The sequence below is a fragment of the Microplitis demolitor genome, chromosome 4 (assembly GCF_026212275.2).
Source record: "Microplitis demolitor isolate Queensland-Clemson2020A chromosome 4, iyMicDemo2.1a, whole genome shotgun sequence".
Taxonomy (NCBI): domain Eukaryota; kingdom Metazoa; phylum Arthropoda; class Insecta; order Hymenoptera; family Braconidae; genus Microplitis; species Microplitis demolitor.
The window spans coordinates 3429764-3451154 of NC_068548.1; the positions used below are offsets into that span (position 1 = coordinate 3429764).

Sequence of the window (21391 nt, forward strand, 5' to 3'; positions counted from 1 at the left end):
AATGTTATCAAGAGATACGATAGCACTTTTTAAAAAATGTATTATGCCTTTCAATAAATCCCACTAAAATTTTTATTGCAGATTGGCATTGATTAAAAATGTCAATGCCCTGATTTTCACCCAATTATAGAAAGCCGGTCTTATAAATACGAAATATATATGAGTTATGGTGACATATTTACGAATTCAAAATAAAAATAAGAACTAAGTATTAATTATGATCACTTACTTACATAGAAAATTGTGTCTATTGTGTAGTCATACACTGTAAAAAATTTTAATTCCACGGAGGTGTGATTTGGTGTTAGAATTTTCAACACTGCCAGTGTGAAAGTTCCACCTCGTATCAGATATTTGAGGTGTTAACACCGAGTGATGTAAAATAAAAAACTCGTACTGTGTTAAAAGTACATCGCTTCATATTTCACACCAAGAAAATTTCATATCACCGATTCACACCAAGCAGGCTGGATAAAGTCCTCAGAGACCATTTTCACACCAAAAATTTTTTAAACTTAAGTAATTATAGGTATAAAAAAAATTCAACATATAAAGCAAATAATTGACTTAAAAATTATTAATTATTAATTGATAATTTTATTATATTTTTCTCACTGATTTAGTTTGCAATGAGACTTCCCATATGAAAAAAATATATATGCGGGCAAATTTCATACATGAGGCATATATGTCTCATATATTAAATTTGCTCGCATATATATTTTTTTCATACGGGTTGAATCATGAAAAACTTGTTTCCCATACTTTATACAAAAACATTAACATATAATTATGGACAAATATTCTTAGGATTTCTCCATAAATTAATCTGTCTTACCATTAATTTTTGAACCAAAAAAAAATTTCTTTTTGTACTTGAAATATATTTCTTCTGATACTTCAAAAATAAAACAATTTTTTTAGCACCGCTACCGGTTTTATGTAACATCAGAAAAGCATGAACTTACACCGTTTCTTTGCAGTGTAAATTGCTTCGAATTTTAACATTTTCTGTGGTAATATATTTTATACAGTAGACTCTGGTTATAAGTTATATTTCTGTCTGTACTCTTACTTACAGGAAAAAATGAAATTGACGTGAGAGTGAGTAGAGCGTCCGATGTAACTTATAACCAGAGTCTACTGTACTACGTTCGATAACAAGACATCGAATAAACATATCACTACAATAGTATACACAGAATTTTGTGTATCGATAATAATAAATGCAAGGTATAAAAATACTAATCTAAATATCTTAAGATAACTTGTAATCATCGATTGTCTCCCAGTTCCGATGCTTCATTATTGTTCGAATTTATTTCAATTTTTTTATATATACATATCTCAGTTTAATTAATCATTATTAGATTTCTTTATCTTCTTTTTTTCTTAAGAATCTAGTGGAACAGAAAAAAAGTACATAAAAAAAAATTTTTAGTATAACAGAAAATATTACTCACCTATCGGGTTTTTCAATTTGTTTAAAAAGTAATAGTTTTTCAATATTTCTAAATGGGCCTTCTATTACTAATGCAATAATTAAAGAAAAGAAGAAAGATAAAATGATATCTGGTATCAAATCCCAAATCTAAAAGTTTTATTTTATTCGTTTTTAGTGATTTCATATCATACTATTCAAAATAAAAATTTTTTTTTTCTTACCATATTGTGTATTGAGAAAGTTCGTGCATTTCTTCTGACGGCAATGTCATAAGATTGATTTACATGGTGTACTAGATATGCTCCATATGTTAATTTACTAATTGGCTGCGCCCATCGTGGTTGCAATATTCTGCGATGACCATCTAGTCAAATGAATATGAAAAATAGTATCTTTAACTTACGAATCGTTAACCAAATTACCCTATCAAAAAAATCTACGAACAATTTTGACAATAATTGATACGTACCTAAACCTTCACCAACTGTTAATAAAACGATTAATGAAACGATTGCAAAGGCAAAAACAGGTCGATTCAAACTTGCGTAGAACGCAGCTTCTAATGATGATGGATGTTCATTTGGATCATAGTATTTCAAGCCCAAATTTTGAGATTTGATACATACTATGATGGCAATTATAAACAGTATATTTGACCATAGCTTAAAAATAAATAAATAATAAACTTTTCAATAGATCATTTTCTGCTTAATGTGAATTTACTCAATCGACTTACTTTTGATATTCTCCATAACGATAAACGGCAATCGTAAATAACAGCGCCAGCGAGAACTCCAATAAAATAAGAAGCAAGACGTTCATGGGTTTTTATGTAGTGGTTTACAAAATAAAAATCTTCTCTAACCTCTTGCATGCTATGTAACGAGAGTTAAGATTTTATTATTTAACGAAATAGCCCCTATGGAATATATAGTCATCCCTATGAAGGCTTGGGATTTTTTTCTCACCATGGTTTCTTCCCCCACCCTTCAAATATTGCTTCTGCTTTGCGCATGCGCACATTCTAATAGTATGGTGGTGGAGGCAAGAACTGGTGGGAAAAAATCCCAAGCTTTCATCGGAACGACTATATATTTTGAATATAAAAAATATATATTTTTGGATATATAGAAGAAATACCAGAATATTATACATATACAAGAAATATAAAACTATAAACTAAAGATAAATATTATATATGTTTAGAATATATCTAAAACGCCAAGAAGGCTAATGAAATAAATATATTCTTATATAAGATAAATTATATTATATAAGAATTAATATATATCTATAATACATCAAATATATATCTTAATTATATAATTTTATATTCCTTATATATTATCTTCGTATGTTTTGTATTTTTTATATATAGCCCAAAATATATTTTTTCTATATTCAAAATATATATCATTTCCATGAGGAAGATTAAAACTCTGAAATAAAATACTCATTACCATTACAAGCAATTGACGGATACTTACTAAGGTAAACCTCGAAACATTGGCTGAATATTAAAGTAGTATGTGATACAAAATGGAATAATACATCCAATAAAAATAATAGAAACCAGAAATAGATAACCAAATTTACGAGGCATTTTCCAGAATAAATAAATTATGAACAAAGCCATAATATATAAATGGTAATCCACAGAAAGGTACCATGATTGAAACATGCACTACAAAAAAAATCACAATATAATTTTTTTAACTCATGTCGCAATGCTTACCATCGATTTTGCAATATTTACATTCATCCATACATTACCATTTTGTCAGTATAAACATAGTTGTTTATGTATAATATATTAGTCCACCAATTATTTGAGCAACTTTCGCTCTCTAATCCGATTTTTGAACTCCAGTAAGGTCCAGATCCGAGATGAGGCAGTATTAATGCGACAAACATTATTAATAATAAATAAGATGGTGTTAATCTTGAAAAAAAAATTATTTCGCATGTTTTTTTGATGAATATTAGAACACAACTTCAATTATTTTATTGTGATAGATATTTGGGGGGATTTATATTTACAATATATCATCTACTAAATTTTGATAAGGAGAGAATCTGGATATTTGGGATCAGGAAGCACGGTAGTGTCTCGCGCCAAGTACACGTTCAAATCAAACACATGTATATGTGTGGTGTCATGGCGCGAGCCTACCGTAGACAGAACGGTATTTAGCTCCAATCTGTGTAATAAGCATCCGCGCCCAAAACTACCTTAAATTAATTAGCTTCTCGACAACTAGGTGGCGTCATTAACACCACGTTTTTTTTGTTCAGACATGCTATTTTAAAAGATATAATTCTTTACTGTTTATAAATTACAACACAGATAGAAGGCTATTTTGCGGGTAACTTAAACTAATACTTTAATTTTTTAACAGAAGAGCATTGTAGTTTCTCTACAACTTTGCCTTCAAAAATTTCAAGCTCATCGCAGTCAAGATGACAGACTTCTTGGTTACCCGGGTAAACAAAATGATGTATAATTATACATGATTATTGATTATATATAATTATATGCAGTTCATATTCAGTTATATCGGCCGATTTTTCACATATAATTACATACAATTTTTTTACCCAGGTACTTAAAAATATATAATAAGATGGTTATTTATTTACCTGAGATACCGTATTAATATTGCCATTGAAAAATTAATTCTACCTTTTTTGTCCAATTCTATCAATAAGTAGTAAGCGAGTAATAAGCCACCAAATGCAAAAAAAGATTCAACAATTATTGGACCATTGTACAAGAGAATTGATATTGGTAATGTATATGTCTAAAGAAAAAAAAAACCTATAGATCATTCATATGAAAAATTTTGAAATATAACACAAAGAAGTCATTTATTATTCAATTTAAACCGCATTAACATATGTTACTTACAAATTCCAAATAATTTGAATTCATTGTTGGATTGGTATAGTACTGCATTAATCTATGGCCAAAAATGACCATAATCATGAATACCGAGCGAAATAAGTGAATACTATCAAGTCCTGCATGATTGTACGTAATTTTTGAAATACTTTTGAAATTACGACGGGCAGAAAAACAAAGAAATAAATCTGACATTATGGAATTATTATTTTCTTTATCATTTTTCGTAGTGTTATCATACCATGTACTTGCAAACATTAACAATACTAGACTTAAAATGATGTAACTAAAAAAATAACAAAATTATTAAAAAATTCTATGTCATTTTTCTATAAATTATGCGGCTAAAGATTTTTCTTCTACAATCGATAAATTGGCGGGTTCATTTCAAATTTAAATCTTTTTTTGATTAAAAATTTTGAGTGACTGAAATTACCCCTTAGTGTCCATATTACCTTAGTGTACGACTTGAAGAAAAAATAGACGACCCGCTTTTTCCCAAGAACCATTTTAACTCTCCGCCCCCCCCCCCCCCAATTATTAGAAATTAATTTTCACAAAAACTAACTAGATGTTACTATTAATAAGGATAATAATAATAAAACAAAATATATGTATACTAGATATTGACATCAATATAAAAAAATCCAGCGATTTTACCAATAAAATTTAGCGATGATCGAGAAGTTCGTCTTGTCATTTTGTGCTTGACAGTTTCCCTTCATTGTAATGTCAATGAAAATATTGTTCTCCTGTCCAATTTCTTTGAGAGGTTTTTTCAAAGCACTATTAATATCTACTGCACTACAGGAATCAGGTACACAGAGAGCTAGTTCAAGTAAATATCTCTTTACACGACGAAAATCTCCTTTTTCCTGTATTAAAAATCTTAGATACTTATAAACATGTCGTAGTAAAAAAAAAATTATATATAATTATATAAAATTATTCATAACCTCAAAAGCGATTTGTCTAATGTAATATCATTATGAAAAATTATACATATATAAAATTTAACGTAATTTAATAAATAGAATCATGTGAAACAAGTGCGCACACTTACCCACAGCGCACACTTGTCCCACATAGCTATATGAATTTAAATAGCTTTAAAGAATAATTAATAATTTTTTACAATCGAATATAGACTTCGGTAATTAGTTTATACCACGACATAGTTTTGACGATGTCTTCGTTTTGTGTAATTATATAACTATATATAATTAATGTTTCCAAATTTTTTGAGATGTATGTAAATAAAAAAAAAATACTTTAGTCCTAATGAATTGATACTATTATTACTTAAAAAATACAAAATTCTGAAAATAACCCGATGAAAAAAGATTTTATATAACTGTATACTTATATATGAATTATAGTTATATATACAATTGGATAGAGGTGATGCATAATTATATAAAATTTTTGTATAATTTTATACAATCGTATATAATTCTATATAAAAATGAAAAAAAAAATAAATAAATAATATACAAATGTATATTTATATACAACTATATAAAGTTGTATATAATTATATATAATCTATACGAATACAGTATGTGATTATATACAATTATATAAACTTATATATAATTATATAGAATTGTATATAATTCTATTTAATTGTATACAAATTATATACGATTGTATATGATTGTATACAATTAGATATAATTATGTACGATTGTATACAATTGGGTCGGGCCATTTTTTCTATCGAATTTTATACAATTGTATAAAATATTTTTTTATCGGAAATCGCTTATATTTTAAATAAACATCAATATTCACCAAAAATTAATAAGATAGGTCATTCTAGTGTGTAGCGCGCATGCTTCATAATTCAACGGTCGAGGGTTCGCGACCCGTCACCGGTAAAATTTTAAAATTATATTTTAGTCAATGTACATTCACTACTATATAGGATCCCGACATAATAATTTTATACAATGTCTATTTTTTTTGTATTTCTAGTTTATTTATAATTACATATATAATTATACTGGGCCTTTTTTATTTATATAATTATATATATTTTTTTTACTCGAGCTGATCAAGGATAAATAAAATATTATATTAACTGTATTATTTTATCAGCCTAAATTACTATATATTATATTAAGAAGATTGTATAAACATTATTATTATGAAATATAAAATATTCAGATTTTAAGCAAATTACATAATATTACCTTGATAGTTTCCCACACCGAACCATTCATATCAAATTCTAGTGTATGTGGACCATTGCGCTGGTCGAGTGTATTAATCTTATGATACTCGACCTTCACAATACAGTATCGTCCATTGATTTCTTCATTTTCAGCTTCAATGTCAAACTTATGTTTCGGTATACTCGTTTTTAATTGATAACATCCATCAAAATTGCCGTAGTGTCTTGTATGACCAGTTATTATCCCATCGGGATATTTCGTCGACGAATCAAACACTAAACAATTTTTTTATATTACACTTTGAAAATTATATTATTGTTAATTAATAAATCTTTAAATTATAATTTAATTAATAACGAGAAAAATAAAAATTAAGTTTAATAAAAATTTCTCGTGATAAAAAAATTGATGTCAATTTCAAAAATCCATAGATCTTTAAAAATATAAATTTTTTATTTTAATCAATTCTTTTTTTAAAAAAATATAAATTAAACTAAAAAATGAAATTTAAAAAATCGTTTTTTTAAATTTTTTTTATGATAACTTTCGTATTTTGAAAATTACTAATTTATTTAAAGTGAAAAAATAATTTCGCTCTTATTATTTGGTTTCAAAAAAAAAAAATACTATATGTTAATATATATTGCATATACTTTTGATTGCATAAATATTTCTATTTAAATAGAGTCCATAAATTTTTTTTTTCAAGTTTGGGTCACTAATAATTATAAATTTATTTTTACAAAAAAATATTTTTTTTGTCTCTTAATTATTGCGTATAGTCAACGACGTTACTATATTTTGGTGAAAGGTTTTACCTTAAAATTAAGTACCTTTTAACAATAACAGTGTAATAAAAATATTTCGAAAGATATATATATATATATATATATATATATATATATATATATATATCATAGATACTATTAAAGTATTTATCGAAAAAATATAATCAAGGTTACTTTTAAATTAAATTATATTTTGAAATATATATGTTTCAAAATTATTTAATTATAAAATAAACAAAAAATTTTTGCCACTTTTTTTAAAAATAAATTAAATTGAAATATTTCGTAAAAAATTATTTTTAATTATGATTTATCCTTTAATTTTTTTTTTATCAAAATCATTACTAATTTTGTTTTTTCTTATTTTCAAAATATAACATAGCTTTTCATATTTTTTTAAAGATAAACCAAATCAGGAATTATTTTTTTCTTTAAAAATAATAATTTAGTAAACAAAATAAAAATAATTTACTTTGAACAGCCCACAGAGTTCCATTACGTAATTCCTCAAGATATCTTAGAGCATGTCTTTTACAATTTCCTTCTGGAATTGTCGGTGAACTTGCAAAAACTACTGGCAGTAATGGAATCTTAGAATACCACGAAATTTCATAATTTTTAAAACCTGAATCACTCTTAATATTATTCGTATCTTTTATTTTTTCTATCACAACACTCGTGTATCTTTTTCTATTCCTCTCAATAGTAACATTATTTTTTATATTCAAATTATTTTTGCAGTATGTTCGATTCAAAGAAAAAGATTTACAACATTGTTCACTCATCGAATAATTTAAATTACAAAACACCGGCAAAAACATGCAATTGAAAGTAAAGATTATAATTTTATATTGCATTGTTATATTAATTTAATAGTATATAGTATTGAAAAAAAGTATAAAATATATAAAAAAATTTTATAATAGACTACAGAGATTCTAACGAGCAGTTAATTTGTATTTGTCTTTTTCTTAATTCATACTGGCTTCTAACTTTTCGTTCCTCCAACTTAAATAGAAGAGCCAAGCGAAAGTATATTCAACCTTTGATTAAATATATTCAATCTTAAATTGTGATTCAATGATATTCTAATACGGATAATTTTTTATTCATTGATAACATCCATTTTATTTTATAATTAATGCGTAAATATTGTCTAATATTTGTGATCATTAATGTAAATATAAATTAAAATTTTTTATTCTAAATTAAGTTTATCGTCTATGAGGTTAAATGGACCACTGATAAAACGATTATTTTTTCCGGTTATGAAGATAAAACGAATTAAAATAATTTCAAGAGAAAACGCTCGAAAATATTGAAGATTTAATGATCAGTCATTATGTCGATGTTTGAAAACATGTCGAAAAATTAGCTCGAAGTTTTGCCTAAACGCGGCAATTCTACAGCAAAAAAATGTTCAATAGAGTTCAAATATCTGTTAATGATATTTCATACTTTTTGCTCAGCCTTTTTCAAATCCTTGCGATTCATCAATCTCTATAAAAAATTGCAAAATAAATATATTTCATCAGAAAAATAAACAATTTTGAATTTAATTAAAAAAGAGCTCTTTGAATTTGAAGACAAGATGTTTGCAAACATTGGATTTTAAGTACTCCCGAGCTGGAGTAGGTTTTATTTCATAATTCTCAAGTCTTTAAAATCCCGAATATTATTCTTCATTCTCTTTATACTGCGGAGAAAAAATAATTTTCAATCTTAGATATTTTTAGTTATATATTTTATAGTCGTATGTGAAAAAGTCAAAGAACTACTCAAAAAATAAACAAATTATTTCTGAGATCCATAAATTTGAGCCAACCCCAAAAATTCCCTATTAGAGTTCAGAGCTCAAAAAATCATTGGACCGAAAAAGTATACATTTCACTGAAAAAAAGTAATTTTTATCTGATGATATATTTGGAAAAAGCTTTTAAGATTACCGCCAAATTTCAAATCGGTTTATTCGTTCCAAAAATATCGTCAGACAAAAAAAGCTTACACACAATACACACACACGCACACATATGCGCGTGCGTGGACTGTCGAGATCTGATGAAAACTTAATTTTTGAAAATTGGACCGAAACTAATAACTTCCATTTTTTTTGAAAATTTTCAATTTTCATAGCAAGAAGTTAAGAATAAAAATATTCTGTAAACGACTACTTAAAATTTTGCTAATTAGGGTAAGGTTTAAATAATCCTGTTTCCAGTGAATGCAAAATAAAAATGTAGAGTAATTTTTTATATTAATCTCATAATTTATTAGAACATGAATTATTTAATTCATTCAAATTCAGCATACAAATAATAACAGTAAAAAAGTTAATTCAATAAAACTGAATTATACTAAATCAATGACGCTTAGCCATTTTTCGTTCTAATTTTCTTTGTTTCTTCTCATCAATTTCTGGCTCTTGAGGCGCTGAAAAGAACCAAGGAGCCAAAATAAGTGTCCACGCTAGATAAAATGCTCGTATTGGTGCCTAAAATACAGAAAGACCTTATAAAATAACGCGAAACTTTTGTTTTATTTTAAGGATTCTAATAATTACCAATAACCAGAGCAACCAGAAATAGTCAGAAATAAGTGACAAAGTTTGACATCCAGCAGTTAAAATAATTAAGTCAATCACGTGTCTAAAAATAAAGTAAGCATGAGTTATTAATTCAAAATGTGGAAAATAAATATGTTTTGATGTTTCAAACTTACTCAGCAATGCCGCCTTTTAAATTGAGATCGGATCCTGGATCAGACAATTGATTTTGATTGTACTTGGGTTTGGCCATGAAAGCCATAAATTGATAACTTGCTACGTAAATCAGTCCGGAAAATATTGTTAAAGTCTAAAATAAAATAAAAATGAATTTGTCACCTGTCGATTTTCTCAATGGACGTAGATAAGCATTAACGTATCAACCGAAAAGAAATCAATTTTTGAAATTTTTGTACCGAGTGAATTCTTAGTGGGTGACAGAGGATGAAATAAAAAATTTTAGACTAGAGTTGACTGTCTGAATCGTAGGCGAGGACTGACATTACCCGCAGTTGAAAATTGTGTTTCTGTGTCTCTATCAATAAAATCCATATGGAAATCCAGTGGAGATTTTTATGTGGGTTTCTACATGGTGTTTTCGGATGGATTACCATATGGTTTCCTATAGGAATTCACACCATGCTAAATCCATATGTAAGTCTAGTATGGATTCCCATGTGGATTTTTATGAAGATTTCTCATGGGAATTCACACCATGCTAAAATCCATATGGAAATCCAGCCTAAATTTTTATGTGAGTTCCTACATGGCGTTTTCGGATGGATTTCCATATGGTTTTCTATAGGAATCCAGCATAGATTCTTACATGAGTTCCTGTAGGAATCGACACCATGCAAAATTCATATGGAAGTCTACTATGGATTTCCATGTAAATTTTTACCTTGACTTTCATTGGAATCTACACTAAATCAAAATGAGAATCTAGATACCCACAGTTTTCTTTGTGGTTCCCATATGAGAATCCAGATACCCATGGTTTCCTACGTGGATTCTTATATAAATCCATACACTCCTATATTAATTTCTATAGATTCTTACATAAATTCATACTTTCCCATGCAATTCCCCATGAACTTTTTTATAGGGGAATAATTTTTATGGGAAATTTTATAAAAAAAAAAAAATGATAACTGAATGCAATTTTTTCAAAATGACATCTATGTCATTGAACACGTTATTGCTTATCTATTTACGTCCAATTAAGAAACCAGCTATCATGAGAAAGTCATAACAGAAATTTTTTCTATAACATTAATGTCATTAAAAAATTTTAAGATTAAAAAATCCACTTGAACATTACTAATTACAATTTATAATCATAATTTAAAATACTTACTATAGTTAGTGTTCTGAATTCAAAAAAGACCATCATTATTGTTAAATAGAGAGCCGTTGCTCCAAAGGCCATATTTCTATAAAAACTTAAAGTTGATACATTTTCTTCAGCTATTTGTTTAGCTCCTTTTGTTGCAGTTTTTGTACTTTTAACTGGTGGCTTTAAAAAAATTATCAATTTTTAAAAATTAAATTTAGACTTAATGACTTTAATAATTTAATTAAAAAAAAAAAAAATAATAATATTTCTAATTCTAAATAATTTATTATTATTAAAATTGTTTAACTTACAGCCATTTTAGGTTAAATGAGGATGGATGACAATGATTGTTATGAAAAACAGCAAAAAAAAGTATTAAAACATCATTTCGTATTTGATTTAAATAATATTTTATACACGTGGCTGATTATTACGACTCATTATCTACTTTTACCGCCAGTCATTAATTGTCACTTTTATTTTTTTTTTCGATCTTTATTTTCGGAGACCGTGACACGTCTGTCTAAATCACTTACATCGTGGTAATTTTACTTATCATCGAATTATTTCAGTTGTTGATCCTTTTTCCCAGTAGATGACGCCTACGTATAACTTTGGTCTTTTAGTCATCATATTGGTACATTTCAAGGTTATAAGTTACTATTGGGGATATAGTATAAAAGTTTCTTGGAAATGTTTCCCCCTTCTACAATATTTTATTCAGCGATCACTCGGTTTTTTTTCAAATGTGTACGTCGGATTTGTGTTTGAGCCCGCAGTCCTTTTATTGGTTAGTTAACGTTTGTCCTTTATCTGAAGTCCTACCAGAAAGTAAGTCGTCGACAGGAATTGTCAGAAATTTTTGGTTTGTAATGTTAATGTTTTTTTTTAGGAGGTCGATTGGCCTTAGATCTTTTCTACATCATCGGTGGACATGAAAATGAGTAAAATAAATGCAATTCGTAGTCAAAAAAATTTTTACGAGGGCCCAGATGAGTTACAGCATCTCACAGCGGCTCACAACACAAAAGTGGCCCTCTGAGGGGTCGACTTACCACCATAGATATCCACTTGAGTGGATTCTATGGGAATTTTTCCAAAATAACACTATTCATTATCGCTAACCAGAAAATCATCAGTAACTGAGAAAATACACTAAAACACATTAGTTAACATAGAAACTCACGTTTTTTTTTTCAGTTACCGATTATTTTTCAGCTGAGTCGATAATGGACAGTTATCTCGGATAGTCTTGTCATTGAAAATTGATTATGTTAAAAAAAAGCTTGAATCATCTTAATACCTCCAAAAATTAATTAATCTACATATCTTTCGATTTCAGTTTAGGGGATAAAAATAATAAGGCCTAGCTAAGGAAGATTTTGAATAGAATCGAAAATATTGCATTTAATTATCGAAATGTATCATTAATCTTTATTTCAATACATTAGCCATAAAATGCAATTAAGTGTAAGCTACTCTTTCCTGAATACCCAGCCTTGTATTCGGTGGGCATCTTGAGACCTGTAGCCTCTGATGTCAGGAGCTACCCCCAGCCCGTGACAAAGTTCACCCCCACTAGAGACGGGCGAGTTGGACATCGAGGCGCACGGAGACGAGGCATTCCAACGGAGCCCTCCGAGAGGACCCAACGTGACGTCATCTAACTGTTCTCACCCTTACCCTTATTATATTACTTATTATCAATTGTTCGCATTATACGATTAGTTGTCGGGTTTAATAATGTTTAATTGTTAAATAAATATTTGGTTTTATCCGCTAGCAAGTAAAATATATTGAAGTGTCCTTCTTACAGAAGTAATGGTAATTTTTACCATAAACAAACAAAAAATTATACTTTTACAAAAACCATACGAATAGGCCTTATTTTACTACGGTAGGGTAATAAGGCCTACGGGTTAAACAAACTGGAATAGTTTAACTAGACTCAATAAAATTGGTATTAGAGATGAATCATCACTTAAATTTAGCAACAATACTTTTTAAGAGTCAGAAGACTAGATTGCTTTGCTCATCAGCACTTAAAACTATCGGTATCCTTTTTAAGAGTCAGAAGACTAGATTGTTTTTTATAATTTCTTCTGCGCTACGACATCATATGACAGATGACGAAATATAGAAGACAGGGAACGTGGTATCGGGACCCTATAAATTTGTCGTAACACCTCTATGCAAGACCCTTCTTCTAGAGTAGCCTTTAGCGGAGGCGATTATTTTAAATATCATTTCTATCACTTAGGCCTTATTACCCGACAGGCCTTATAATCCGCGGGTACCTCACACGTTTTTACGGAAAAATAAGTTCAACTAATAACTATGATAAGATTTGTACGATTATTTTTATTTGTTCCATGACAAATTTTAGTTTTCTTACAACTACATTGTAATCAAATTTTTGATTATTCGTGATGAAAAAAAATCTGATGAGTTAATGGTTTTAAAGAAATATTTTTCCTTATAACCTTCGGGCTCCAAATTTTGCAGTTTTATGTTCATTATTTATTCTAGCAGACATTTTTTTACCAAAATACTCGTAATCAGAATATGAAGCTGTCCATAACCAATCAAAATTATAGCACTCTGCAAGTCTTTGGCTATAATTTGAGGTAAATACTCCAAAAACAGCTTCTGGTTTAACTTTACTTTCATTTTTTGGATTTTTTAAGTCATTCGCTAGTGCTAGAGATGCTCCCAAAATTTCTTGACCTATTCGACGGCCACGATAATTTGGATCTGTTCCAATATAAAAAATTTCCATTGCCGCTGAAACGTCATACTTTTCGAATATGTTGATTTTTGACTCAGCCTTAAACAAAAGAGAAAACAAACAAACATTTTCGATTGTTTAAAAAAGTGTATTATCTTGTACTGTAAAGGATAAAAACCTTGTAATTACAATACGTTTTCTAAATAAGGAAATTGATATAGATTGAGGAATTTCTTTGTTCTTCCAGCATTCTTCATTCCATACAATAATTAATGATAAAAATTCATATACATAACAACATAAATTAAATTGAATGACTTACGTCATCTAGGAATTGTATCAAAGCGAGAGCTGAATGTTTTTTCACGTGATTTTGTATTACTTTTTCAAGAAAATCAATTTCATTGTCCTTTGATTGTACCTGATAAGAATAGTTTTATAAATCAATTTCATAGCTGCATAAGCATTAAATTATATTATAGTAAAGTTAGCAGACATTTGAAATTTAAAAAAATTTTTTTTAACAGATAAATAATGAAAAAAAAAATATTTTTAAAAAAATGGACATATCATTTTTTACGAACTCTCTAAAAAATCAACTCGATAACAAATATTTCAAATGTCGCTTAAATATTAACTCACAATATGAAACTAAGAAATAAATTGAATTAAAGGTGTCTCAGGTTGACTTAAAGTACGACATTCTATTTATAAATAAATCGATACTCTCATCTCGAAGTAAAATTTATTTCTTTACCATCTGAAATGATGCATTTTATTATTAATGCCCATCATTTCTTACAATGCCATTATACAGACTAATGTAATTATTTTTTTTGCGATGATAAGAATTAGTACCTCGAACCTTTACGCGTAATTAAAAAATGCAGATAAGACTAACGTTTGTTTATAAAATTGTTAGCTTATATGTCAAGGTTTCAGAGATATGAATTGTTTAGTAATTTAAATAACAAACTTACATGTAATTTGTTAAATGACACCGCAACAACTTCATCCGTTTCAGTATCAACGGCAACAACAGTACAATTATCTTTAATAACTTCTCTAAATACAAATTTCATTGATTCCGGTGCACCTTCTTCTTCAAAAAGTCCAACTCCAATTGCCACATTTTCATCACACATTGATTTCTGTTGAATTTCTAATGCTGATTCAACGTTGTCTTCAGTTAAAAGTTTGTATGCAATTTTACCACAGCCAAATTGTGAAAAATTTAACATTTTTGTATATAAACTTTTTTAAAAATTTGAAAAGTAAGTTTTTGAAAAGTCTGTAAACTATACGTTAAATAAATTTTAGGATGCACGTATAAGATATAGATATTGCATAAGTTTCTAGTATAACAGACGCGAATCGTCTGATTGCAGTACAGTAGATCTCGTTTTATATATAAGACACGCAGCCAGTAAGAACACTTTGTCAAATGAGTAGTTTCATTGGTATCATTAGTGAGATAGCATAAACTTGAAAAGCTAATGTAATTTACTTTTATCATTGAAGCCCCTGTATTCTATATGGGATACAAACATTATTTCATTCTGAATTTATACTCTAGTATCTGACAACGGGAGTTGGTAAATAAATTACACTAGGGTGAGCGTTTTTTGATTAAACGCTTGAGTAAGAGAGTAATTCAATAATCAAAAACTTTAGCTATTCAAGGTTGAAGTTGAGTCAAAACGACTTAAATAACCTGAATAGCTTTCGAAGGAGTGAATTCAGCAAAAAATGTTAAGAGACCTTTTTTGTAGAGCATTAAATTTCCTTCAAAAATATGTATCTTGACTAAAAAAAATTATAATATTTCTAGTAGTTACAAAAATCCAAAATAGAAACAAAGAATTTAAAAAACAAATCAATATTTAAGGAACGGTTACAAGGAAAAGGCTCGTTTTACGTCACTTTACTAAGAGAGATTTTTTGTAGGGAATTCAATTTTCTTAAAGAATATACATTGCTTAAATTTTTCAGATAAATGATTTACGAGTTTTGGGTACAATATGAAATTTCTGTCAAAAAACGAATAGTTGTAACGATACACCTCTTAATATCAATGTTAAGGGCTCAAACTTGCACAATATTTTTTTTTTTGGTCATCAGGAATAATATTTTCACAGTATCGAAGGAAAAAAAAATAGTCGATTTTTTGGGCTCAGTCTAATCTATACCGTAGATATAGTGATTTTTAGCTCTCGTTTTTTAAAAATTTTGTAAAATAATTCATGTTACTACACTGTAAAAAAAAAGAAAGTGGTGTTACGTACTGGTAAATAAAATAAAACCCTGATTAAAAGAAACGATTCAATTTTAATACTATACACACCGTAAGAATAGCTCATTTTAACTCCGCCCGATGTTAAAATGAAAGTACACCGGTGTACGAAGCGTAATTTCGGCGGTGTTAAAATGCCGGTGTAAAAGTGGGGTAAGCTGCGTCCGCTTGGAGCATTTAAAGATTATAAAATCCAAAAAATGTCAGTTCTTTATGAAAATTAATAAAAAATATAATTTATTAACAAGTATAGTGATCGAGTAAGTAAAAATATTCACAAAGTTAAATATTTTAACACCGGTAAAGAATATCTACACCAGCAGCGGCGTTATTTTCAAACCACTTTCAGTGCTGAAATTTAACACCACCGATTTTAACACCTACACCGCTTGTACTTACCCCGGTGATTTATTACAGTATAGATATTCATCATTGAGTGAATCGTTTTGTTTAATCAAAGAATGTAAACTTGAATTTTCTGTTAACCATCTTTTTATTGATTTCATTGATCTATTAAAAGTTACAAGCATTGAAAAAAAATTGTAATTTCGAAAAAGTGTAACTTGAAAACTGTGTAAAAATCTGTGCTGAATTTCTATAGGAATCCACTTTAAAACGGCATTCGAACATCCAGCTTAAATTCCCACGTGGATTTTTCTGTAGGGTAAAGCACAAATTTATAAATGTAATGAAAGTTGTAAAAAAATGATTAACTTTGAGCTGAAGCAAATTAATAAGTGAAAACAAATGAATTTTTTTTTGTTGAACTAGCATTAATTTTCGCACTGGAGACTCTTCGCAAAAAGTATAGCGGATGTTCGATTTTCTAATCGTTCCAAGAACGTTTTACCATCATACTCGAATTGACTGTAGTCCGCTTCGTACAATTCATCGAAGCCAAGTTTATGTGCGATTGCTTGTGAATAATTGAATGTCATTATTGCTGACAAAACCCCGGGATTAGCAGTGATATTGGAGGCTGACTCAGCATCAAGAGGTGTTTTTACATCTTCTCCGGCATATAATTGTCTTCCCATATCTAATGATGCGGATACCAATGTTTGGCCAATTCCTTGATTTTGGTATTCCGCGTCTGTTACTAAGGTTATTATGCTAAGTATACAGCTTGTATTGTATTGTTCCGAAATATTCACTCTTGAGCTAACATTGATCATAAAGTCTACAAGACATGCTGACCCGTTGTACTTAAGATTTTCTCGGGATTTTTCTAAGAAACTTCTATTATCTTCACCTGAAAGATCCTGAAAAAAATATCGTTCTTGTTATTACTTTAGGTGAAATGGTAATTTAATTGGGTAAGTAATTAAAAAAAAAATTTACATCCAATTTGTTGATTGATACGGCGACGACTTTACTCGAGTTAACATCTCTTGCGATGAGACTGACTCCATCTTGAGCAATAAGTTTATTCAATTCTTCAAGTTCTTCTGATGCTCCAGATTCCGATAATACTTCGCAGGCTAGAGACACACTTTCTTGAGTGAAAAATGTCTCTCTTATGACATCTATAGCTCCTTCTAATGTCTCAGATGTCAGAGCTTCGATTACTATCGATCCGTTTTGTAAGGATCCCCATTGCCGGGTAGTTGAATTTCCACAATCACTGGAATATAAAAAATTTTTCATAGATTTTATAATAGACTTCATGGAAAAATATAATGGCGAGCAGCTACTGATTAGCGATTGGTGGCTGCTACCGATTAATTTTTGGTAGCTGTCACCAATTAAAATCAGTAGCAGCTACCGATTGGTAATCGGTAGCTACTAACGATTGCCAATTGGTAGCTGCTCGCCATGATTTTTTTCCGTGTATAATTCGATGCATCGACTCAAGAATCTAATCCGAAAGTAAAAAACTTTATTAACTACTGTAAGATTAATCTAAATCGGTTAATTTGTTCTAAAGATATCATCGGACAAGAAAAGTTCCGTGTAGACGAACGTTCATCTAATAACGTTGAGATCTCCCGAGACAAAGATCAAACTTGATTCAGGCTTGCTTCACTTTATTTTCCTGGTTATCGATTTGCCGACGATTTTTCAATATCTCGACTTGTTTGACTAAACTCGTGACTAAGTAAGCCAGTTAAATCTAAACCAAGACGTGAACTCATTGTATTTGATATCTCTAAAAAAAAGCCGAATTTATCTTATGAAAAACAGCTTTGAATTTCGACTCGGTAAACTAAGTCTAAATCAAATTTTTATTTTTGACCCGAGCTGATAAAACTCGATTTTCAAAAAAAAGAACCGAAATCAATACCTTCTATTTAATATTAGTTTTTAATTTTTATAGTGGGTAGTTCAAAAAATAAATTATTAATGCACTTTTTCATTGCAAAAAGAATAAAATTTCAGGATACAAGTATTATCGTAATTAAATAAAAAATTTAAACAGTTGAGAATTATAATCTATAATAGTGAAAATTTATAACTATTTGAATAACTTTAATTTAAATACTCACGTAGTGTTACCACTACTTGTATTATTTGCACTGCCACTTGAGCTGTCGCTGCTACTGGAGGCGTCGCTGCTACTGGTGCTGTCGCTGCTACTAGTGCTGTTGCTACCACTGGTGGCGTCACTGCCACTGGTGCTGTTGCTACCACTGGTGGCGTCGCTGCTACTAGTGCTGTTGCTACCACTGGTGGCGTCACTGCTACTGGTGCTGTTGCTACCACTGGTGGCGTCGCTGCTGCTGGTGCTGTTGCTACCACTGGTGGCGTCGCTGCTACTGGTGCTGTTGCTACCACTGGTGCTGTCACTGCTACTGGTGCTGTTGCTACTACTGGTACTGTCACTGCCACTGGTGCTGCCACTGCTACTGGTGCTGTCACTGCCACTGCTACTAGTGCTGTCACTGCCACTGGTGGCGTCGCTGCTACTGGTGCTGTCACTGCCACTAGTGGCGTCGCTGCTACTGGTGCTGTCACTGCCACTGGTGGCTTCACTGCCACTGGTGGCTTCACTGCCACTGGTGGCTTCACTGCCACTGGTGGCTTCACTGCCACTAGTGGCTTCACTGCCACTGGTGGCTTCACTGCCACTGGTGGCTTCACTGCCACTGGTGCTGCCACTGCTACTGGTGCTGTCACTGCCACTGGTGGCGTCGCTGCTACTAGTGCTGTCACTGCTACTGGTGCTGTTGCTACTACTGGTAGCGTTGCTGCTACTGGTACTGTCACTGCCACTGGTGCTGCCACTGCTACTGGTGCTGTCACTGCCACTGCTACTAGTGCTGTCACTGCCACTGGTGGCGTCGCTGCTACTGGTGCTGTCACTGCCACTGCTACTAGTGCTGTCACTGCCACTGGTGGCGTCGCTGCTACTGGTGCTGTCACTGCCACTAGTGGCGTCGCTGCTACTGGTGCTGTCACTGCCACTGGTGGCTTCACTGCCACTGGTGGCTTCACTGCCACTAGTGGCTTCACTGCCACTGGTGGCTTCACTGCCACTGGTGGCTTCACTGCCACTGGTGGCGTCGCTGCTACTAGTGCTGTCACTGCCACTGGTGCTGCCACTGCTACTGGTGCTGTCACTGCCACTGGTGGCGTCGCTGCTACTAGTGCTGTCACTGCCACTGGTGCTGCCACTGCTACTGGTGGCGTCACTGCCACTGGTGGCGTCACTGCCACTGGTGGCGTCGCTGCCACTGGTGGCGTCGCTGCTACTAGTGCTGCCACTGCCACTGGTGGCGTCGCTGCTACTGGTGCTGTCACTGCCACTGGTGCTGTCACTGCCACTGGTGGCGTCGCTGCTACTGGTGCTGCCACTGCTACTGGTGCTGCCACTGCTACTGGTGCTGTCACTGCCACTGGTGCTGCCACTGCTACTGGTGGCGTCGCTGCCACTGGTGGCGTCGCTGCTACTAGTGCTGCCACTGCCACTGGTGGCGTCGCTGCTACTAGTGCTGCCACTGCCACTGGTGGCGTCGCTGCTACTGGTGCTGTCACTGCCACTGGTGGCGTCGCTGCTACTGGTGGCTTCACTGCCACTAGTGGCTTCACTGCCACTGGTGGCTTCACTGCCACTGGTGGCTTCACTGCCACTGGTGGCGTCGCTGCTACTAGTGCTGTCACTGCCACTGGTGCTGCCACTGCTACTGGTGCTGTCACTGCCACTGGTGCTGCCACTGCTACTGGTGCTGTCACTGCCACTGGTGCTGTCGCTACTGCTAGTGCTGTTGCTACCACTGGTGGCGTCGCTGCTACTGGTGCTGTTGCTACCACTGGTGGCGTCGCTGCTACTGGTGCTGTTGCTACCACTGGTGGCGTCGCTGCTACTGGTGCTGTTGCTACCACTGGTGGCGTCGCTGCTACTGGTGCTGTTGCTAACACTGGTGGCGTCGCTGCTACTGGTGCTGTTGCTGCCACTAGAGCCGTCGCTGCTACTACTAGAGTTGGAACTGGAGCTGGCGTTGGCGCTGGAACTAGACTCGGAGCTAGCGGCGTTACAATAAAAACCAAAATCTAGCAAAGATGAACAAATAACTATCCCGATCAGAAGAAATGCGATTTTTGAACGCATCTTGTTATTATGTTTTTGAACAACAGTATTAAAATAATTACGACGACAGTGTCTGGTTACAGAGAAACCCACAGGTCAGATCAAAATCGTAATGTTAAAAAAAAAATCTTCAGGTATTTATATACTTCTTATCTTATGTTGTTTCAACTGCACTCACAAATTTCGCAACAGCAAATTTAAAAATAAGTAATTCGTTTAACTAACTTCAGACGCCGAAGTATCGAGTATGTTTACTCTTAATCAACAGTTTTTTTTCAATAATCTGTTCATATTAAATTAAATTTATCGTTTATTCACGCGAAACAAAAATTGCATGGAAATCCATAGAAATCTATGTAGGAAAGTATGGATTCACATGAGAATACACGGGAATCAATATAGGAGAGTATGGAGTTATATAGGAATCCATGTAAGAAATCATGGGTAATTGGATTTCCATATAGGGAACTTACAAAGGAACCTTTACTAGGCTCCCATATGGATTTTTTCATCGTGTAGATTTTTCTGGATATCATCATTAAAATCCACATAGGAACCTATAGTAGATCCCCATATACATTTGGGGATAGTGTGGATTTCCATGGGAAACCACATAAGATTCTATACTGAATTCCCTTACGGTTTCCTATGGG

The 21391-nt window shown here is 31.7% G+C and overlaps 4 protein-coding genes across 4 annotated transcripts; all 4 read right to left on the reverse strand.

Moving 5' to 3' along the window:
• Nucleotides 1-583: 583 nt before the first annotated feature.
• On the reverse strand, nucleotides 584-8313 carry LOC103574887 (nose resistant to fluoxetine protein 6-like protein-2). The gene is made up of 12 exons (XM_008554448.3): nucleotides 7784-8313; nucleotides 6542-6798; nucleotides 5007-5221; nucleotides 4353-4632; nucleotides 4085-4245; nucleotides 3218-3386; nucleotides 2932-3128; nucleotides 2181-2319; nucleotides 1914-2106; nucleotides 1666-1808; nucleotides 1464-1591; nucleotides 584-1400 (listed from the first exon to the last, which is right to left on the reverse strand). Exons 1-12 carry the CDS (start codon nucleotides 8166-8168, stop codon nucleotides 1367-1369), a joined length of 2301 nt encoding a protein of 766 aa, XP_008552670.1. The 5' UTR covers nucleotides 8169-8313; the 3' UTR covers nucleotides 584-1366.
• Nucleotides 8314-9540: 1227 nt separating this feature from the next.
• LOC103574886 (transmembrane protein 208) lies at nucleotides 9541-11657 on the reverse strand. Its single transcript, XM_008554447.3, has 5 exons — nucleotides 11501-11657; nucleotides 11211-11369; nucleotides 10030-10163; nucleotides 9872-9956; nucleotides 9541-9802 (listed from the first exon to the last, which is right to left on the reverse strand). The coding sequence occupies exons 1-5, from the start codon at nucleotides 11504-11506 to the stop codon at nucleotides 9671-9673; spliced, it is 516 nt and encodes a 171-aa protein (XP_008552669.1). The 5' UTR covers nucleotides 11507-11657; the 3' UTR covers nucleotides 9541-9670.
• A 1914-nt stretch (nucleotides 11658-13571) lies between these two features.
• LOC103574885 (conserved uncharacterized protein family 12) lies at nucleotides 13572-15320 on the reverse strand. Its single transcript, XM_008554444.2, has 3 exons — nucleotides 14898-15320; nucleotides 14240-14338; nucleotides 13572-14016 (listed from the first exon to the last, which is right to left on the reverse strand). Exons 1-3 carry the CDS (start codon nucleotides 15156-15158, stop codon nucleotides 13666-13668), a joined length of 711 nt encoding a protein of 236 aa, XP_008552666.1. The 5' UTR covers nucleotides 15159-15320; the 3' UTR covers nucleotides 13572-13665.
• A 1502-nt stretch (nucleotides 15321-16822) lies between these two features.
• On the reverse strand, nucleotides 16823-20832 carry LOC103574909 (serine-rich adhesin for platelets). The gene is made up of 3 exons (XM_053738634.1): nucleotides 18697-20832; nucleotides 17552-17834; nucleotides 16823-17472 (listed from the first exon to the last, which is right to left on the reverse strand). Exons 1-3 carry the CDS (start codon nucleotides 20757-20759, stop codon nucleotides 16984-16986), a joined length of 2835 nt encoding a protein of 944 aa, XP_053594609.1. The 5' UTR covers nucleotides 20760-20832; the 3' UTR covers nucleotides 16823-16983.
• Between the last annotated feature and the right edge of the window lie 559 nt (nucleotides 20833-21391).

Bases quoted from the DNA above. Each gene is read 5' to 3' on its own strand.
- LOC103574887 (XM_008554448.3), bottom strand. From the start codon at position 8,168: ATGCAATATAAAATTATAATCTTTACTTTCAATTGCATGTTTTTGCCG. The intron at 6,799-7,783 runs GTAAATTATTTT...AAAATTGTTTAG, and splicing joins AACTCTGTGGGCTGTTCAAA to TGTTTGATTCGTCGACGAAA. The intron at 5,222-6,541 runs GTAATATTATGT...TTTTTAATACAG, and splicing joins CGGTGTGGGAAACTATCAAG to GAAAAAGGAGATTTTCGTCG.
- LOC103574886 (XM_008554447.3), bottom strand. The intron at 10,164-11,210 runs GTAAGTATTTTA...ATTTTATTTTAG, and splicing joins AATTCAGAACACTAACTATA to ACTTTAACAATATTTTCCGG. The intron at 9,957-10,029 runs GTAAGTTTGAAA...CTTTATTTTTAG, and splicing joins TTAAAAGGCGGCATTGCTGA to ACACGTGATTGACTTAATTA.
- LOC103574885 (XM_008554444.2), bottom strand. From the start codon at position 15,158: ATGTTAAATTTTTCACAATTTGGCTGTGGTAAAATTGCATACAAACTT. The intron at 14,339-14,897 runs GTAAGTTTGTTA...TATTCTTATCAG, and splicing joins TGTCATTTAACAAATTACAT to GTACAATCAAAGGACAATGA. The intron at 14,017-14,239 runs GTAAGTCATTCA...CTTTTGTTTAAG, and splicing joins TGATACAATTCCTAGATGAC to GCTGAGTCAAAAATCAACAT.
- LOC103574909 (XM_053738634.1), bottom strand. From the start codon at position 20,759: ATGCGTTCAAAAATCGCATTTCTTCTGATCGGGATAGTTATTTGTTCA. The intron at 17,835-18,696 runs GTGAGTATTTAA...TTTATATTCCAG, and splicing joins ACAAGTAGTGGTAACACTAC to TGATTGTGGAAATTCAACTA. The intron at 17,473-17,551 runs GTAAATTTTTTT...TATTTTTTTCAG, and splicing joins TATCAATCAACAAATTGGAT to GATCTTTCAGGTGAAGATAA.